Source organism: Thermobia domestica, chromosome 3 (genome assembly GCF_964235325.1).
Source record: "Thermobia domestica chromosome 3, izTheDome1.hap1.1, whole genome shotgun sequence".
Taxonomy (NCBI): domain Eukaryota; kingdom Metazoa; phylum Arthropoda; class Insecta; order Zygentoma; family Lepismatidae; genus Thermobia; species Thermobia domestica.
Window position 1 is genome coordinate 267,943,947 of NC_137456.1, and position 22,382 is coordinate 267,966,328.

Here is a 22,382-nt window from a genome sequence, read left to right on the forward strand (position 1 = left end):
TTCGGAAATGTTACTAGCTAATATAGACCTGACCGGTAATAATCAGCAGTAAGATGAAGTCTATAGTATATATGAACACTGCAAGTCAGCGCGATGCAGCCAAGAGTGGGGTTCAGCGCAAGAGCTGTGTGCTTTGCTAGATTAGTCTCACAACTATTGCCTTCATGTTTGCTTTGCGAAAGGCTATGCATTGCGGGCCATGCATGCACTGCTTTTGTCATAGGTGTCCAAACTAGCGATCTTGAGCTCGGCACTCTTGCTTAACCGGGCTCGGGCTGAATAATTGTGCATGGGTCTGAGTGAGCCAGAGTGTCAATGAAATAAGTAAGCGCGAGTCCCACTGAGCGTGTGCCCAGTCGAGAGAAATGAATTCGAGATCGAGTCAGCGTGAGCGCCACTGTGAAAAGTGATCGCTAGTGTCAGTAAGCGCAAACTCAGTTGAGAGAAGTGAGGGCGAGTTCAAGCACAGTTGAAGGGACTTAGCGTGTTTTTGAGTGAGCGCGACACCCCTTAGCATTAGTAAGAGCGAACCATTGCAGGGAATTGAATACAAGCCCAGTTTCTGCAAGTGATCGCGAGCCCGAGTTAACGCAAGATAAGCTGAGAGAAGTGATCCCGAGCGCGAACCCAGTTGGGGTAAGTTAGCGTGAGTTTCAGTGAGGGCGAGCTCAGTTGAATGAAGTGAGCGCTAGTCCGAGTGAACGCGAGTCCACTTACGAATATTGAGAGAGACTACACTTGAGAAAATTGTGTTCGAGCTAGTGTGAGCTGAGCCCAGTTTGGGGAAGTGACCGCGATCCCAGTTCAGAGAAGTGATCCCGAGTTAGAGCCACGTTGATGGAATTGATCGCGAGCCCGGGTGAGTGCAAGCTCAGTTGAGAGAAGTGAACGTCAGCCCGAGTGAGCGCGAGCCCAGTTAAATTAGTGAGTGCAGCTCGTGTGAGTTCAAGTCAGAGTGAGTACGAGCAGAGTCGAGAGAGGTGAGCGCGAGCCCCATTGAGGTTAGTGACTGAGAGCCCGAGCCCAGTTGAAATAAGTGAGCTAGAGAGAGAGCAAGCTTACCGCCAGCTCAGCTGTTCATCCATCTGAAAATATCCACTGGCTGTTTTCACTCAGGCGGTAATTGTATGTGCTTTTTTTGTCCTTGTACAGTTATTGTTTATGGGTTGTTTTGTCCATGCGCTACTTTTGTCCTTATATCTATTTAATTAGGAAGAGCTTCTGTCAATTATGAAATATGAAACCAAGTAAAAACACTTTGGCTGTCAAACTTAAGGGACTCTGCTTAATTGTTTCTCACTCATCTTTCCTAACAATCTTTATCAAGATTGTAAACAGTCTGTGGCAGTAGTTCTTATCGTAATTAATATCTTGACCCGTCCGTGTGAGTGCAACCACAAGTGAGTACGAGCCCAGTCAAGAGAGGTGACCATGAGTGCGAGTGATTGCGAGAACACTTGAGGGAAGTGGTCTGAAGCGCTTGCCCAATTGAGGTAAGTGATCTCGATCCCAAATGAGCGCGACCCCAGTTGAAAGAAGTAGGCTCGAGCGCGAGTGAGCCTAGTTCAGAATGTTCATTTATGCTTTTTGTCCATGGGCTCTTTTCGCTCACGCGGTATTTCCATGTGCTGTTTTTGTCCTTGCACTAACGTTGTTCACGAGCTCTTTTTGCCAATGCGATATTTGTATGCGCTGTTTCTCTCCTTGCGCGGTTTTCGTCCATACGCGATTTTTGTCCACACAGTATTTGCATGTTCTATTTTTGTCCTTGCGCCGTTTTTGTGCATGCTCTGTTATTGTCCACATGGTATTTCATGCGCTGTTTAAGTCCATGCGCAGTTTTTGTCCTTACGCAGTTTTACTTTTTTTCAGGTTTTATTTCCCCGCGCTGTTTTGGCCTATGGCTGTTATTGTTCACGGTTTTGACCTAGAACCATTCCAAACACGTCTCGGTGAATTCGCGGTTCAGATGGGACCCAGAAATCTTGTAGCTTAGTTATAGGGTGTATAATGACTTCCTCTTGTTTGGAACACCTTTTAAATCAGTATAATTTATCTTATTGTTTTCATTAAGTTATATTAGATAGATCTTTGCTATTAAAACACAAACTGACCAAAGTAGTATGCATGTTTTAAGATTATATATTTGTGGTACAGTTTGGAGTGTTGGAGTTCTATTAGCAATCTTAAATTTTCCATAGCTGCAATGAGTAATTTAGAAGTTGATAGAACTATATGATAAAGTTTGCATCGTTGTCTGTTACACGAATATTTAATGTAACTGATTTCTACTTGGATGGTCTTACGTTCGAGTCCTACCATTCTTATTGACCTTTTCTTCTTGCCATGCTCATAGTGTGTAATTGGGAAACTCAGTTTTGAAGTTAATGGAGTCACATCTAGTTTAAGACGAAAGTACATTCAAATATGATATTTGGGAGTCGCGGTGGCTCAGTGGTAGAGAGTTCACCTCCGGTGCTTGGTGTCCCTGTTTCGATCCCAGCTCGCGCCGTGAGGACTTTGGGTTGGACAAATACCGTGCTCGTAGGTTTTCTCGGGGTTCTCCCGTTTCCTCCCACTTTCTTCATTCCACCATTTAACTCATCTCTCATCATCACCGTCCCCTTTAGCCTAACCGGCATAACCGTGGGACGTAAATCTAAGATTTTATTTCATTTTACAAATATGATATTTGTTATTACATATTAAATATTTTTTTCTTTAATTTGCGACTTTTAAATGTTGATCTTAAGTCCTACTACATTTATGGATTTAATTTCCCTTGGTCATATTATGCTGAATATTTGAACAACGACGATAGTATGATGGTAATAAAAAATCCAATTTTTACTGTAATTTATGTAATTTAAAAATATATTCAAATTTATATCCTATAAATGGCTATGTTCCGTCGTGGCTTGTCAGATGAGTGTTTAGCGAACGTTATTATTTCCCTGGTCGTCCTATGTTCGAATTTCTTCAATTCTTGTTAATTTTTTTCATTTTGTTACACTTAGTTTATGCATTCAGATCTTCGAGCTTCAATCAAATAGAGTACCTGCCCAACTGTAGCTGATATTATTTTAAAATATGACATGTTAATACGTGCTTTTCATTACTTTACTATATACAACTTTGAAAATTATACTACATTCAACTACATACATACATTTAATTCACTAACTGCTATTGTATTTGCTTCAAGCTTGAAGTTCTGAACTGCATAAACTAAGTTTAGCAGAAAGAAAAAACAAACATGGACGAGATTTGAACTCAGGAACACCAGCGTAGGAATACCGTTCACTAACCCCTCCTCTAATAAGCCATGACGTAAACATGGCTATTTGTAAATTGCAAATACTCATCCAAATGATACCACTAATAGTTTGTGTAATAACTTTTTTGATCTTTTAGTTTCAAAAAAGTAACATATTTAAAACAATTTGCTACATTTTCCTTTAGAACTTCGAAAAAGATGATTTGTGTTTGAATATATTGTCTTTTTTATCAGACATTTATACCCAATACAACTGTTACTGCCTTAGAAAATGTTCCTAAAAAGGAAAACTGCATCATGCACCCTGAACGGTGGCGTAACTAACTAGAGCGCGGTGCAGGAGGCTCACGGCACAATGGGGCAGTTTTGTAATTCCTCTCTGCAAGTTTTTATACAATTTCACACTTTTTCCTCAAGGTCTAAAATAGACACTACTTCAGTCTTAGAAGAAAAGGAACTGTAGACTGTAACATATACTCATACATTTACCACCTTTGTGTTGCAACAACCTTAACGGACAATAATAAAAAAATGCGTGAAATTTTAACTTAAATAAATTTGCTAAATTTTTATTCTTAGATAACTGTCACTGCTAGTGAGGTTCTTTATTTGTTTAGACCCCTACTCATTTATAACTGTATCTCACTTTTCCTGTGACGAGAACAGCACCTATGCGAGCATTCACTGAACTATACGCCATTAAAACATATATTCATAGCACAATGGTGCAGATGACATTGAGCTCTTTGGCAATTTGCAGCATGGAAAATGTAAAAAAGGCCACCAAATTGGTATTAAAAACGTACTCTTCGATCAAGATCACATACACACTTGTTTTTCAGACAGTGATTTATAGGTATACATAAGTTGGTAAAAATCCTGCATAGTAATGGACTAGACACTGAAACCATCCTCAATAAAGGAGGAAGGTGACATGTAAAAGTAGTCAAATACGAACGATATTAGTGCCGAATTCATAGTTTTCTTGGTCACAAAGATGAATAGTGAAAGTGTTGATTATGCATAAGTACCAGTTAAGCCTTGGAAGGCATAAAGGTCAGAATTGGAGTATGACAGGCAAAAAGAATCGGAAATGATCTATACTTGTGTCGAATGCATACGTTTCGATATCACTGGCAATAAAAGTGCCATTTCAGGTAATATTTGTTCAAGGTCCAAGGAAAAATAAATTGATAAAGCCATTGTAGGGCTGAAAATAAGTGAGGAGCGCTCTTCCGAAGTACCACTATTCATCTCATCGTACAAGAAAACTATGAATTTGACACCAATATCTTTCGTATTCAATTACTTTTTTACATGTCATTTTTTCCTCTCCTAGGGATAATTTCAGTGTCTTAAGCCCCACAATAAATTGTTCAGATGGTAATTTACACACATACTAAATTCGTTTGAATTTCCTCCAGGAGTCCATGATGCATCGTACGGTTTACTTAACCTTTTTTCTGAGTTAAACTTCCTATATATAATACAGTAACGATGTATTTTTGTTATTACCACCCGACTGTCGTCGTTGTGTAAACATTCAGCATGACATGACGTAAGGAAATGGAATATATTAAGGCAGTAGGATTTAATGTCAAATTTGAAACATCGCAAGATAAAGAAAAGCGTATAATAACAAAAATCACATTTGAATATAGTTTCTTCTCAAACTAGATGCAACTTCATTTACTGCAAAATTTAGTTTCTCTATTGCGGCGTAACTAGAAGAAAAGTAAATAAGAATAATCGGGGATCGAACCTAAGATCTTCCAAGTAGAAATCCCTGACACCAAACTTTCATGTAACAGACAAAGACGCAAAGTATTTGGCACTAATTTGTGGTATAGTTCTATCAAATAAAACTTAATAAACAGAATATGAATACATTTTAGTGACTTAAAAAGTGTTTCTATGCAAGGGGAAGTTCATTATACATCCTATAACTAAGCTATAAGAGGTACGCGTCCCACCTGAACGGCGCACCCACCGAGTCAACGTTTGGAATATCCCATTCTAGTAGGTAAAGGATAAGTATGTGAAGGACTACGTAGAGTTCTCCGTGTCTGAGTGGTAAAAGTCATTAATCGATAACTAAAATGTTCCTGGTTCGAAACCCGGCTATGGAGCTAAATCTTTTTAAATACTTAATTCTGCCGATCTTAAGACCTTTCTCTCCATTCGTAATCATGTCATGCTCTGAAGAAAATTCTCCACCTTAATTCAACCATTGAATAATGCGATCCTTACAGTTCATTCTTCTCTTTCAAAAAGTCACAATTTTCATCATAATAGGGATGCTGTCCGAGCATTTTTTTCAATTCTAGACTTATATTTGTAAGTCATTCCTTTATGTAACCATATTTAAATCTTTCTCTCTCTTTCATGGTCTTCCATGAACTCATACAGCTTGCTATGAAACCTTCGACTATTGAAAGCAAATGAAAGGGCTCTAGCAATGTTCTTTGCGTAACTATATAGGTTTGTTGATAAAGCAGAATTATTTTATATTTTGCAATAGTCCGAGGAGGAGAAGTGGAGATTGTCCATCGACATATTAGTTTCATTTTTATTAGTAAAAGAATGAAATGAAATCTTTAACCCTTATCCGGGCAAGACATTTTTGTAACGTAAACGGGCAACCGGGGCCTGTGAGGCCCAGTATATCTTTTAAGTGCAGAATACACAGAATCAATGGCTATTGTCACTTACTGTTCAGACTAGTCTAGAATGTACCGGTATATATTTTTGTCAAGTAGCGAAACTTCGTGTCACGCTTTTGTAAGCCGACCAAGCAGAATAGCAAATCCGGTTCAGACATTTTTGTAACGTTAACGGGCAACCGGGCCCTCTCAGGCCCAGTATATATTTTAAGTGCAGAACACTCAAAATTCAATGTCTGTTGCCGCATACTGTTCCGACTAAAGGTTACAATAGTCACGTGTTCAATATATAATTATGTGACAATTTGATCTAATATTTGACAGGAATTTCACTGAAGTTTTACGGTTCCTCCTAGGCCCCGGTTGCCCGGTTACGTCAGTAAAAGATTTTCATTTTTTTAAAAATAAAACTTTACTAACTCGATATGTTCATGATTTTAACTTCTTTCGAAAAATAGAAGAATTCAGTATTTTATGTCTTCGAAATATGTATGGTTATTGCGAAATTTTAGAAAAATGAAGCTACTGGGCCTGGGAGGCTCCGGTTGCCCGGATAAGGGTTAAGTTTTCCGTTCCACGTTTATGCGGAGGAGGATAGAGGAGACGTAGGTGATAAGCAATGACCGAAATGGTGGAATGAAAAAGTGGCAAGAAACAGGAGAACCTGCGTTCACGGTGTTTGTCTACCACAAATTTTACTTGGTGCGATCTTTTGCCGAACTTATTTTATTGTATTACCACACATTTGATCAAACAATATGTATTTCTCAAGCTCAAGGGGTACACCCGTCTGTTAAGCCAAATGACGCCAAAGGTGGAATATTTGATTGCAGTTACTAATAAGAAATGAATAACACTCATTTCTGACAGTAGTGTTTAGAGATCTGCGCCCACATTACAGACTTTAGGAAGCATAAAACTTACTGCCATGATTAACAATTTCCATAGAATTCAGAAGGAGCATCTTCTTAGGTTTATGTCATAAGCAGCGTTTGAAGAAGGGAAAGAATGCAAATAATAGTGTTTCTGAAGTTATGGGAACATTTTGCGACGTTTTGTTTTATTCGGGCTCTAGAAAGACATTTCAGAACAAAGGAATGAAAGAGAAGGTTTTAGTGCAATATACCTTATAAAGTGTTCCCTTTTCTCCGTCTGAATGGAAAGAGTACTTTACGTCACACACCGCTTTAAACATGGACAGGTGGAGGAGGAGTGCTAGTTGTGTTAAATACTGGAAGTAAATTGTCAATAAGAAGTGTATTTTGGAATGCATAAACACACGGCGTAAGAGTTTGTTCGTAAGTTGAACTTAAACCTTATGTAATATTTTCTATGCTTCGAACTGTACTATTAAAAATGATTCATTAAATAATGATAGTAAATTTACACAAGTGTATAATTATAGTATGAGACATGTATTTAATGTTGGATCCGGTGAAGCACATCGTGTAAATTTTGTTGTGAATGACGATGAGTTTAAACGAAAAGGCACTTCGCAGGGCTAACTCACAAATTTTAACTTGTAGTTATCTTTTTATTGCTGTTTAAGATATCACGTAATCTGTAGTTACTGATAGAGAGACATCAAGCTTTGATAGATGTGCACATCACAATATTTATAAAGAAAAACCTAGTCCAACTTCAGACACTAAACGAAACACCGTTGATAGGTCAGTTGCTAGTGCTTGGAGATTAATAACCGACGATGCCATTTTAAAATGTATATACGATTGTCTTACTGAAAGTAGTGAGCAACACGACTTCACAACGTATTTTTTATTTGTAATTGACACCAAGTACAATCTCACTCTAAAAACTTTTGTTTCTTTTCTGACTTTTACGCACAACATAGAGATCAGTAATGTTTCATTTCGTCAGCGTGCTGTTATTGAATACCTTGATGAATCTGCGTCTGAAATTCAACGCAATAATTTGGTACGGAGATGTGTGCGTTGGTGCCAGCAGTGTTAGAAGGTGGGTGCACCATTTTAAGGAAAGAAACACGAGTATGAGGAGCATTTCAGCGGGCGCCTTTTAACTGCCACCACGGCACTCAACTTGGTCAGGGTTGGTGAGTTGATAAGGGGATATAGGCGTATCACTGTGATAGAAATCGCTGCAAATCTTGGTGTTGGACATAGTGTGATGCAAGAAATGATTCACAGCTTTGGTTATCGTAAGATTTGTGTTCGTTTGACCCCGTGTTTATTAACCGAGTACGTAAACTTAAGAAACTAACAATTGCCCAAAAGTTTCTTTAGAGATTTCGACATAAACGTGATTACTTTTTGACGATTATTGTGACTGGAAAATAAATAAGATTTCATCATTATGAACCTGAAACAAAACGACAGAGTACGAAATGATATCAATTGAATTCGCCACCGAAGAGCAAAGCGAAGAGACTGCAATCGGTAGAAAAATTTTTGGTGAGCGTCTTCAGGAATGCAAATGGTTATATTCTAATTGACTTTCGTGAGCCGTCACTAATCATAATTACTGCCCGCTATACCCAGACGATTTTGATGACCCCTCGCGCCTTGCATGATAAACGTCCTGAAGAAAATCATCTTTCAGCAGAATAATGAGAGTCCTTGCCAGTATGGTGTAGATCAGGAGATTTGGGTGGGATCTTCCACATTCTCCCGACAGTTCTGACATGGCATCCTCCGACTCTCATACTTTCGGTTTTGATATAGAACAAATTCGAGATCATAGCTACGATGCACTGGAGGGTATTTTGCAAGGAGTGCGTTGCCAACCGGCAGCTGGAACTGAGTTCTATCGCAAGTGTATATTCAAACCTACAGAACGATGGGAAAAATATGTGCAAAAAGTGTAAGTATGTTGAAAGGTGAAAGAAAGGTATGTAGATTGAAATGATGTAATTGGTTTCACTTACTAACAAAGGTTAAGTTTGTGAGAAATGTTCTTTACGACTTTCAGTACGCTTATCTTAGAAATGTACAGAAACTGAAGCAAGAAGAACTTTTTTATGACATTTGGTTCCTTTACTTACAATAATTTGATGCTGTTTTATGAACATGGTACTTTCATGTAGCCGCTGGTTGAAAAAGATTGCCCCTCAATTTCCTCTGGGCAAAGAAGTAAGGAAATATTTTGGTTCAGAAATCAATGTCTTGTTATCGCTTTATATAATTATTTAAAGATTCGTTACAAGCTGATAAGATCTGAAACTTAGAAATCATACTCGTTTCTTTTGATATATGAAATGTCGTACAGATTTATTTCCCATTCCAGAAATGCTACACATTCAGTGCTTGGATTGCAGTAGATTAACATTCATTTCTAAGTAAGCTCGTTGTCACTTTACTCAGTATATCGCATCAAAATCTGATAAATATGGACAGAAATTTTGGTTTGCTATGGATAAATACTCAAAATATACTGTAAGTATATTTCCATGTTTAGAAAAATATGGAGAGTGGAACAGATCCCAAAGTTTTGGACTTTACTTTATTTCAAATCTTTTGAAACCATTCACAAATCTTGGAACAAATGTTACTTGCTACAATTATTTTACACCTCCTGACTAGCACAAAAATTGAGGTTTCAGAAAACTAGCGTGTTGAGTACAATTAACACAACAAGAACAGCGATACCGAAAAAGATCAAAACATACGAAATATCGATGTATAACACTCAAATTCTCAAAAAAAGATGTATTGTAACTATTTGCCAGGGTAAGACAAACAAAAATGTTACGCTTTTAAGATCACTGCAACAAAGAAAATTTGTCAAGATTCGAAGAAAAATACACATACAGGATACAGTTGAATAAATTGTCCTTGCGCACATCTTGAACATGGAAAGAATGAATGCTTGAATTTTGTAGTAAAATATAACACATAAGCCGTCAGTTTATAGTTTAGCGTACTGAAGTACTTACCGACAGCAGAAATATGTTAGTCTGACTGAGGAATTAGTTAACACAGATGGTGCTGTGTAGAAACAAGACGGGAAAGACTGAAAAGTCCTGAGCGTGATTCCAGAAAGTAGGGCCCTAAACATGTTCTATCGTATAACGAGTGCAAGAAAATATTTTGCAAAAGTGGACTGCGGCCATAAATACCATGCTCAGGGACGTAAATTTCATGTGAAGATATATTGTCCGTGTCTACTTCAGAGTAGGCATTGATGACAGATGTTTGGCTCAAAATGGATAAAAATAATAGATGTTAAAGATGTTCAGATGATGGAGAAAGAAAAAATAAAATGAGAGTTAAATTAAAGATCAGGACCTCCCACCATAGCATAATTTTATATAATAACACATTTAAAATAAATAAAAAAATTATAATAAGCATGTATACTGTAAACTTCAAAAGAATGTAACTTTAATTTAGAATAAAGAGAAAAAACTAGAAATTATTATTAGCATCAGAAAATTTTAAAATAGTTATGGGCTATTCAGATACCTTAGTGCTTCTAGTTAATAGAAATATAAGGCCCTTTCTGAGCCAACGCTTGGGGCTAGCGTGCCCCTCAGGGATAAACGCAAAATTATGATACAAAGAGTTTGCTATCTCAGAAACAACATTTACGAATAAAGCAGTTACAACAACAGAACAGTTATTACAAGTAAGAGATGGAACACAACGCCAACTGTACACACGGGTGATCGACAACTGATTGAAAAAATTACCTATCTTTGACGCTTCTAGAATTTGATAAGTCATTGAGCCTGGGTACGTTGATCTTGAAATGGCTGGAGATTTTCGTCAGCGAAATGATGATTAAATCTATCAATTGCCCGATGAGGAGCCAAGATACCCTTATGTATTTCCAATAAATTGCATGGTGCAAACCCTAGATACCGCATTATGAAATTGTACCCATAGCAGCAGGCAGCAACGTATGTTTAATTACTTCTAGTACGGCAGCAACAGGAAGATCATGAAAACCAATAAGCGCAATAAAACTCGCTGAGTACACGAAAGTTAGCCCGGTCAGCACTCTTCAGATTCAAGTTTGTAAGGAAAAATAGATACCTTTAAGGAATAAAAAAGTGTCCACTAGCACAAAGATCAGTTTCCACTCCTAGGTTAATGAGGTCTACAGACCGAAACTGCAGATACAGAAGTTGATAAAGGAATATTAACCATAGGCAGTGGAGAAATGAATCTTGCTGCTATAACTAAGGATGAGCCACCAACTCTCCAAAAGAAAGTCCTTTACTTGTAGTCCAGGTTTAACAGACTCAGAGATGGCGATAGGCATTTATATCTCCAACAAAGAAGAAGACATTTCAAGCTGATGTTAAAGCTCAATCAGATGAGTGATCGTAACAATATAATATTGAAAAGTATTGATATGTTAGCAGGCTAATGAATAGAACCTGTACCACATCAGACTGTAGTACGGAAGTTATGGAGCTATTTCAATCTCCTGAGAGTAAAGATACACAAACACCTAGGAACGAACGTTTCCTGCAGTGACAACAGGACCAAGATGATCACTTCCTTAAGCATTATAGTCGGAAGTAAAAGAAGAATGGGTAGACATAAAACGAGTTTTCTCCAAATAAACAACGACTGGGACTGACTTCAGAAAAATGGTGATTCCTTGGAGTAACTACTCAAGCCATTGCGTTTCCTCTCAAGAAACTCTATAATTCTAGAGTTTAACGGCTGAGGTGAAACTTTCACATGTTGTTCAAGTAACGTCCACACAAGGCCCCATTACTTCGTCTTCCGCCAGAGCAGATTTTAAAGAATCTATACCTAGCTTACGATCATCTTTAGATTTTTATCTTTTCGGGGAAAGAACCGTGCCACTGAGCCGGCGTACAGAGTAGCTAAGTTTAAGGACGGGGTAAAAAAATGATGACTTGAACAAGCTGGATTTCTTTGGAGGCAACTACTAATATAAACAGGTGAATTGTAAGGTTCAATAATCGATGCTACTTGGTCCGGAATTTTTGGAGTTTTGTGTGGAAAAAGATCAGTTTAAGTGGTACATTGCGCTTATAGGTTGCAACAGAACTACAAGAAGTTGCTGTAGTATAGATAAAGCGCGAAAGAAACGTTTTCTTCTAAGTGACGCTTAGACGATTAAGTGACAAGAATACTCGCTTTCTTTAGGTCTCTGTCCAACGTTCTACACCGTAACTATCCTGTACGCAATTCGCACAAGATGTTACATTCCCTTTAAACGACATGCTGGTGTGCCCGAAGTATAAAAGATTAAAACAGTGCACAAAACTGGAAATAAAGGAAAGGGCCATAATAACCAGCCTTCAAGTAATTCGTAAGTGAAGGCGAATTAAAGTAAGAATTGGTGACTTACTACCAGTGAAGTTCACCTGATTCCTACTTTTTATTTGAGCTATATATACAGGGGTTCGATTATTAGTACTGGCACCAACGGTATATCTTGAGAAGAAGAGTCCTTACAAGATTCCAAGTTTTATAGGCCCTCGATTTAATCACCAGCTTTGTGAATCACGCTTTCCGAGCGATGTGGCGCCACTGGATGCCGTTGGTAATGCCTAATTTCTCGATAGTATGGTTGGAGCGATCCATTGTCCGAAGCAGATCATCAACTGTACTGAAGCGAGTCGTACGAAGTGGTTCCTTCATCTTCGGGAAGAGGTCGTAGTCGCAAGAACATACATCTGGAGAATACCGCGGCGATACAGCACTTCCTGGCTCCAACGATGCAACAAATCGTGACCGTACCTCCTGAATGTGCCCTTACATTGTCAGGAGAATGGTAGGAGGGTTATTCAGGAAGTAACATCGTTTACGTATTAGAGCTGCTGGCAGATTGTTTTGCAAACAAATTGCCGTACAACTCTGCACTAACTGTCTGTCTTTGGGGCACGATGTGGTTCATGATTACACCGTCCCAGTCGTATGGAATGATGTACATAGCTTTCACATGGGTTGGGGTGTTCCGAACTGTTGTTTTACTCGGCGATCTAGGATGATACCACTCGTTTAATTGCCATTTCAGATGTGGTTCATACACTCTGGACCAAATTTCATTAATAGCAATTATCCACCGTAAGAAGACCTTCCCTGCACGTTGATACCGCTACAAGTGTGCTCGAGCGGCATCATATCGCAGCCAATTGTATTGTTCAGTCAGATCATCTGGAACCCACCTTATATGGTTTTACGTAATCTGAGGTTCTTCTTAGAATTTTCAGCACAGTCGAATGCACTAATCGTGGCATTCCGCTCCACTAGCACTAACGCATTCACGTTCTGCAATCCTCTACACATACAGGAAACTGGCCGGAGCGAGGCATGTGTGTGACAGTTTGTCCGTCATTAAAGGCTTTGAGCTACCTTGCTACTGTACGGTATGGTAATGCGCTTGCACCTCAAACATTTTGCAGTACTGTCTTGCATTCCTGCCTCTAGCGCATTGAATTTTCAATCAGCTCCTCTCATCTTGCTTCATAAACATGACTGTATTAGGCGAGCACAACACAGAGTGATTATAGCCGATCAGTACTCACTGAGAACCACCTTTTAACTGCTGACGCTGCACGCCCATGCATGGGAGGGCAGACGAGTTCATGTACTCTGAGGGAGGGTAGACATCTAACCTATCGCTAGTATGAATTTAAATGGATTGCTTTGTTCTCGAGTATATGTACAGCCGTGTTACCATTACTAAAAATGCAACCCTTGTACAACTTATAGGTCAGGTAGCTTCTATGTAATCTCCTCCTCGGTGGCATTTAAGACGTCTTTAGAAGATATGATAACACTAGAGATATTCAGCAGATGATGGACTTTAACCGATATGTTTACTCGTCCAACGGCATTCCAGTTAAGTAACTTCTCGCGGACCGTTTCCACTTTAAAGCGCCGTTCATTAATTTCTTGCTATCTTTAACATTTCCTGCTGTATAAGTAATAACTTTATTAATGAGTAAAGGGAGAAAGCTGTACTCCTACCTCTCGGCAGATTTGCTTTAGCATTGGCATTATCAGCAACTTTATTTATTATTAGAATATATCTGCTGCACACATCATGGTACTTGTATTTTCCACACTGTCTATAATCTCAGAATTAGTTTTCTCCCGTTGGTTTGGGCGTTTTCCGAGAGACTTAGCGTTAATCCGAGTTTATAGTTTTTAAACTCTAAAATAGTTGCACTATGGATGCAACTTCACACAGGAATGCTTGCAAAGAGAACTTATGTTACTCTCCTGTATAAAACATTAAAAGTTCTAGGGGTAGGATCAGAGTGAGATTGACGTGAACAAAAGTATTAGGGTTTCGAGAAAAGCATTGTGGTCCACAGAAACGAATAGAAACTGGAAAAGAAGAATTATGACTAAAAAATAATGTGTTAAAAATAAATAAAGATCTTTTAAATCATTTTGTGCTTTTATTATTTCTTTTTGTTTTTAATGTTCAAATATATCGACACCGAACACTAGACGCATACAACAGCACGCAGGGATGGGTGCACGTCCACCCGATGGAGGAAGACATCCACTCTCCATGTATCCCAACAACGATTCGCAACACAACTCCATACAGCAGTAGTGAATGTGAATGTGCTTCCTTCCTCTGTTGCAGGTCTCCGGGTGCATGCTTATTCCAAACCGGGGAAATCAATTGTCATAAAGAAGTGGAACGAGGTTCGGGGACATTCGCTTATCTGTGTACTCTGTCCGATTGGATCCAGTGTGAAGAATCCAGTAGAACCACCCACTTTGAGGACATGTGGATGACTGCATTTCCGAAGACTGGCGATTGGTCTTCATATCTCGACGCAAGGAAATATCAATCAGCTATCTATGTGTGACAGTCGATGCTCAGAATTGTGTCATCAGCGAAGAGCAAATTTGGTATAAAGAATTTTGCTGCTCCCCTACACATCCATATTCAGAAGATTTTATGTAATAATGATAGAAGCAAAAAATATATTAAATTAACTTACCAAGAAAAAGAAGAGCAAGAAGTGCAATTCCAGCTACTGCAATGGCTGAGACATATATACTAAAAAATTCTTCACAGATAAAAATACTTATTCCAACAGCAAAGAATCCCAATGGATTTGCAACAAACCATGGCTTAAAGAATACATCCTTCTCCTGTAATGAAAGTTAAAACAATAATTCCTAAAAATCCTGTTGCTCTTCAGAATATTTATTCTAGAAAAAGCAAAAGAGAAGCTTACATTCTGATCTTGTTTCCGCTTAGTCGCTTAGCAAAACTAACATATCAAATCTGCAATTAAATATATACTTGTATTAGATAAAACTCGCCACTGTTTCTACGATAACCATGTAATTCTTGCAATCATACTTTGTTTTAATCTTTTCTGGGATAGGACCTATAACACAATGCTACTTAGGGTATCCCTCTAAATTTAGAAATAAGTACATTTGTTCGCTCCTGAAAGTTAAGGAGCAAAACGTGAAAATTTGTCGACTCTAAAAGTTTGGTAAAGAATATTACGATCGTGATATATATATACAGACTTTCCCATAATTCGTGTGTAAATTTTAATTTCATAGTACTCAGAACTCGTAAAAGCTAGAACCGTCAAATTTGCAGGCAGTTTAAAGGAAGGACAGAAGATTTGTCTCATAGCAAAACGAGATCACGGGGGTTATTGTTTGTGGAGTTACAAGGTCAAAGATCAAAATGCGATTTTTTCCTTATGGGATTTCAATGTTAAATAGTAGTCTCACATGTCACTTTTTTGAATATCCATATCCGGTAGCAAAACTTGGTATATCGACATAAATTCTGATCCGAAATGATGTGATAAAGAGAAATGTGGGCAATCGTGACCCGGTGACCTCTGACAGGTCATCTGTGACCCTTAAGGAAAATGCTCCCTTTTCAACAGCTTATTGTACACAACAAATTCAGTTGAAGATAATGGTAAAAAAAGATATGCACAAAGGATCTACCGAACATCCTTTTTAGCAAAACGAAGATGTCAATAATATAATCATAGGTCAAAGGTCACGTAGTTAAATTGTTATATTTGATGTGTTAATAAATAAGAAATTGTAGCATTGGAAATAATGCTTTGAAGTGCCATAGAATACATGCATAAAGATCCTTCCAACGAGCGTGTATGGGCATAAGCAAAAGGGCATCATAAGAGGTCAAAGGTCACGCAGTTAAAATTTAATGTTTGATGTGTTAGCAAGTATGAAACTGTGATGTTTGAAAATTGATTTGAGCTACCATGGAACACATGCTTAAAGGTGATTCGAATTGGTGTGTATGGGCATAGTAAAAAGGTCAAAAATGTCATAAAAGGTCAATGGTCAGGGAGTTAAAACATCTTAGTTGATGTTTTAGCAAATATGAAATTGTAACGTTTGAAAAGTGATTTGACCTGCCATAGAGTACATGCAAAAAGGTGACCATGGAATACATGCAAAATTAATGGTCAACAATGTCATAAAAGGTCAAAGGTCAGGAAATAAGAAGTTTATAGTTCGTATATTGGCAAGTATGAGACGGCAATGTTTGAGAACTAACTTAATTGGTATGGTATATAAAATTAAGAATGTTTTTTTGGGCTCTTGGAAATCTTTTCTTTTAAATAACAAGAATACTTAATTTTAGGAAGTCATTATAGAATGCGCACTATTGTGTGCAGGACATTCTAGGGCATAGAGGGTGCGCGATTTTCTTTCGTCTAATCGATTCTGAAAAACATATTATTTGGGTAACATTTTCCAACAAAAATATCACGTAAATGCAAATCAATCAGTTCTCAAAAAAAAAAAAAAAGAAAAAAGAAAAAAACTGAGAAAAGACTGTACTACAGATTGCTCGTTATTTCCTTGTATCCATATCAAATAGGATAATGAATTGAATATAAACTGTTTCGAAGCAATGCATTGTGTTGTGAAGTTTGAGGGAAGAACAAAGATGTCCCGTATTCTCATGAAAAATAAATATGGTAGCTTTAATATTGCCTTAATGCTTACCTAGGAAATTGAGAAGAAAATAAAAATATTTCTACTGGAAATAAATTGCTTCCCCATATGTAGTAAGAGACGCATTCTTATCGTTTATTTATACCCTTTCGTGACTGAAGCATAATCGCGATCTTTTTATGCTTTGGACTCACGTCAAATCAGTATGTTTTGTTCACAAGGCTAGTTTGGTGTTACTAGAATGATAATCTGGTAGGATGGAGACAGTGAGGCAGTGGAGTGTGGAGTTGAGCTTAAAATTAAATGAGTTTGTGAATCTTGAGTGTCTTGTGAGTGTGTTGTGAATCTTGTGTGTCTTGTGAGTGTGTAAGAAAATACAAATTGTTGTGTTTCTTTTTATCCCCTATACTCATAGGCCTATGTGTTTGGAAGTGTGTGTGTGTGTGTGTGTAATTGTGTAAGTCACAATGGATACTCTAACAAAGGAACAACGTGCCGATCTGCCTACTGTTCTTAGTAGGAAGTAGGTTACAAAAAACGCGGAGAAAGGCGTTTGCCAGGTGTGGTGTAAAAATACCCAAATTCTTCATCTTTACAAACAGTTTCGGAATAACCGTTTTACCAAGGAACATATTTCTCAGCGACAACGAAAGGCAGAACCACCTGTAAGGATCTCTACCGAGGTTACTAAACGCAAAGTGGTTCGTTCTGTGCTTAGTTCACTAAGAAAATCAACCCGTAACCGGAAAGTTGCACCCAACGTTAAAAGAAGTTCGCTGAGTAGGATATTGCGTGTGCTTGAGGTTAAGGCATACAGTATGAAGATTGTACATAAATTACATGATGATGATTTCGGTGCCAGTATTTTTTTTGTAACTGGTTGATAGACAAATTAAATGAAAATCCCATGTTTTTATTTCAACTTATGTCAGATGAAGCTTTTTTTTTTAAATAGAACGGTGTCTTCGTCACGTGAATGGTTCTTGGGACCCAGTCCACCGGCGGAAAGAATTGAATGCTGTCCAGATCAAAGGGGTGTTATGGTGTGGATGGAACTAACAGTAACTGGTGTAATAGGGCCGTTTTTCTTCGAAGAAAACGTTAATCAACTTACATACCAAAATATGTAGCGAGAATTTATTTTCCCTGAACTTGATCGCTTAAATCTTGATCCACACAATGATATGTGGTTTGAACAGGATGGTGTTCCAGCACATCGTACTAGGGCAACATTACAAATTTTAAGAGGAAGGTTTGGAAACCGTTTAATAAGTATAGTTTCTGATGTTGAGTGGCCAGTTAGAAGACCTGATCTAACCCCATGCGACTTTTTTCTGCGGAGCTTTCTTATGCAACAAGTTATAAAACTCCTTCATTAACAGTTCAAGAACTTCGACGATCGATACAGCGTGCCCTTGAACAGATAACTCCAGACACTCTTGAAAAAATCTTCACAAAGTCTCTTATACACAGAGTGAACTTAAGTTTAGCACATCACGGAGATCAACTAGAATAAATTGCAAAGTGCTAAAAAGATTTACAGTCTACAAGGACGTCAGTGTTTCTTGTAGAGGTAAGACAATATTTCAAATATTTCTGTGCAGTAAATAGCTATTAATATGTTTCAATAAGAAAAACAAAACATTTCGAATGTAGTTTTGCAAAGCTAAGTAATTAACAAAAGGTGTAACTCATACTATGTTCAATTCATTGTTTTAAACATCACAGAAACATACCTACCATTGCCTGCACGATTTGAATTAAAAAATTAGTCTTCTCACCTTATGGCAATATTGGCATTTTCATTACGATCATGTGCACCCCTCGGAAGGAACTTTCTGCATGTGTTCTATGGAAGCTCAAATCCGTATTTAAAACGTCACAGTTTTATGCTTGCTAACACATCAAACATGACATTTTAACTGCGTGACTTTTGACCCTTTATGACATTGTTGACCTTTTTGCTATGCCCATACACACCAATTCGAATCACCTTTAAGCATGTGTTCCATGGTAGCTCAAATCATTTTTAAAACGTTACAGGTTTATAGTTGCTAACACATCAAACATGAAATTTTAACTGTGTGACCTTTGACCTTTAAGGGTATTCTTGATCTTTTTCCTGTGGCCATACACATCCGTTGGAAGGATCTTTATGCATGTGTTCTATGGCACTTCAAAGCGTTATTTCCAATGTTACAGTTTCTTATTTGTTAACACATCAAATATGACATTTTAACTACGTGATCTTTGAACTTTTATGACATTGTTGACCTTTTTCCTATCCCCATACACACCAATTGGAAGTACCTGTGTCCTTTGCAGCATGCATGGGTCCTGTGGCAGCTCAAATCATTCTTTCTAACGTCACAGTTTCATGCTTGTTACACATCAAACATAACATTTTAACTACGTGAGCTTTGACCTTTTATGACATTCTTGACCTTTTTGCTAAGCCCATACACACCAATTCGAATCACCTTTAAGCATGTGTTCTATGGTAGCCCAAATTATTTTTCAAACGTCACAGTTTCATACTTGCTAACACATCAAACATGAAATTTTAACTGCGTGACCTTTGACCTCTAATGATGCCCTTTTCCCTATGCCCGTACACACTCGTTGGAAGGATCTTTATGCATGTGTTCTATGGCACTTCAAAGCATTATTTCCAATGTTACAGTTTCTTACTTGTTAACACATCAAATATAACATTTTAACTACGTGACCTTTAACCTCTGATGATATTACTGACCTCTTCGTTTTCCTAAAAAAGGAAGTTCGGTAGATCCTTTGTGCATATCTTTTTTAACATTATCTTCAACTGAATTAGTTGTGTACAATAAGGTGTTGAAAAGGGAGCATTTTCCTCAAGGGTCACAGATGACCTGTCAGAGGTCACCGGGTCACGATTGCTTACATTTCTCGTTATCACATCGTTTCGGATCAGAATTTATGTTGATATACCAATTTTACTACCGGAGATGAATATTAAAAAAGTGACATGTGAGATTACTATTTAAAATTGAAATCCCATAAGGAAAAAATCGCATTTTGATCTTTGACCTTGTAACTCCGCAAACAATAACCCCCGTGATCTCATTTTGCTATCAGGTAAATCTTCTGACCTTCCTTTAAACTACCTGCAAATTTGACGGTTCTAGCTTTTACCAGTTCTGAATACTATGAAATTAAAGTTTACACACGATTTATGGGACAGTCTGTATATATATTTAAAAGTTTCGACATTTAATTCAAAATTACAAGAATTGCCCAGTGATAGAAATAAGTTTATTAGTTTGTATCGAACACATTGTTTGGTATCCCAAATGCCTGGAAGAACGAGACCCAACTAAAACCTAAGTTTTCAAGGAGTCAGTGGTAGTTAGTATACCGGAGAAACACATAAACACTCTTTTGTCATGAAGAAGAGGTACAAAAATATATCAATTTTAAGACCAACCTCTTTTGTTTGGAGCATGTTGTCTAATGTCCGTCATATATAGCAAAATTGTAATTTCTTATCTGCAAAGTATATTAATCTGCAAAGTATTTACATAAGTAGAGATCAACGCTTGGGCATAGCGTGGAAATATTCTTGTATGAAAATTTACCGTTACTAGGTATATTTCCCCATAGAAGTGCGTTGGATAGTTATTTTTTAACAGAATGAGAGACTATGTTCACCATCGAAAGTCCAGCCGGAAGTTCAAATGTTAACTGGATCTGGGCGTTGACTGTTTTTGATCCTAGTTGATAAGGGAATACAACATTTCATAATGGAAGGGAACATAGACTTTGGTTCACAGAAGAAATTGGTCGTGGTTAATATATGATGACGTGATTGGACATTTGATGTTGCTAGGACTAATTTTTTCAAAGTCACTTTTTTGTCTGAAGTGCATGTGGAAGTTCTTAATTCTTGGGTTTCATTGAGTAAAGTCCCAATTATTGTTACGATATTCTTTTTTGTTAGTGTACATTTTTGTCGGATATATTGGTTCACTTGATTTGTGTGTGTGTGTTTGTGTGTGTTTGTGCCCGTCTGTGTAAGTGAGTGTGTGTGATTTAATCTTGAACTGGAAATTATGACTTTAGTCATAGGTGAGAGTTGCTCGAGTGTGTTAGTGTATTTGCTCATTTGATTACAACCATAAGAGGATTTGTTTGTGCGTCTGTGTATGAAAATAGGTAATAATAATTAAAAAATCATAACGTTGTAAATCTTACGTTTCATGAGTTAAATTAAACTACACCATATATCATAATAATACGTGAACTAGAAGCGAACAAATGACTCAGTCCAGACATGTATCAAAAACTAAAGAACGTATCTTTGTTCATGAAAAATAGTTCCTATTCTTTTCTTGTATCCGACGAAGAATGAGTGAATGGCATTGAATTTAGAATTCAAAGAAAAAAACATACGAGTATATAGAAACGTAGTGTAGTTCCGAGAATACAATATATGATTTCTTGTGTACCTGGTTGAGCATTGCCGTTTTATATTTTATTGATAAAGCTTCTCGTTCTTAGCTGCCCTGTGAAGGTCTTATAATATCAGCAGAAATTATTCTTGTTAGGTTTGAGAAAAGTTGCTCTGTAAGCGAAAACACGAATCACTTATTGTATTCGTGAATATAAATTAGGTGGTTGGAGTGTTGTGTCAATGCGTGTTTTAGTGTCGTCCACCAAAAATTTAATCTTTCAATGATCGAACCAGGGAACATAAACACCAGTGGTAAGCTCACTCTATCATTGATACACCATGTCCCGTAAGAGAGAGGTAGAAGAAATCTTTCAGTTTATCGTCGCAAGAATAAGTCCTTTACGCTAAGGAAACAGATGATTAAGGCAAGTGAATGATGACGGAGTACAATGTGATAAAAGTGTACCCAGAGAAATCTCAAGGCTACGATTTTGTCTACCATTAATTTACTCGCTCGGAGATCGAATCACGGACCCAAAGCACCAGACGTAAGCACGGTCTATCATTGAGACATCGTGGGTCGAAGAGAGAGAGATAGAAATTGAATCTTTCCGTTTAACGTCCCAAAAATATGTCCTTTTCGCTGAGACAAACACAGATTACGGCAAGTGAATGACGATGGAATACAATATGGAAGCAGAGTTCCCCGAGAAAACTCACGGTTACGATATATATATGCAGAGTGTTAATGAACTAAACCGATAAACTGTTGCAGGTGTTCCCTCACATCAAAATAAGAGAAAAAAATCATATGAACCTGTGGGGAAAAATTAACGTTTTCAGACCTAGGGGCTGTCCAAAATCACGAAGAAGGCGAATTGAAGAGGCCCTATTTTGATTTGTAGATAATGTGAATGGTGTTCCTTATCAGTGTAAAGAAACTTATGCACATGAAGTCTAAAAATTCACGATTCATTAATGTTCAATGTATATTCAAAGTATTGCCTGCAGGGTGAAATTCCCCGACATAACATCAATCGAATTTTGAGATATGCTCTGAATTTATGTTTGGTCTAAACTAGGCAAACAATAAGTCTTGTTAGCAATGAATACGG

General features: G+C 37.5%; 1 protein-coding gene across 1 annotated transcript in view; it reads right to left on the reverse strand.

Moving 5' to 3' along the window:
• LOC145681646 (uncharacterized) overlaps positions 1-22,382 on the reverse strand; it is a 168,427-nt gene that overhangs the window by 26,216 nt on the left and 119,829 nt on the right. Inside the window, exon 4 of the mRNA XM_081753268.1 lies at positions 14,870-15,023. Coding sequence (XP_081609394.1) covers positions 14,870-15,023 — 154 coding nt within the window. The remainder of the gene's footprint in view (positions 1-14,869; positions 15,024-22,382) is intronic.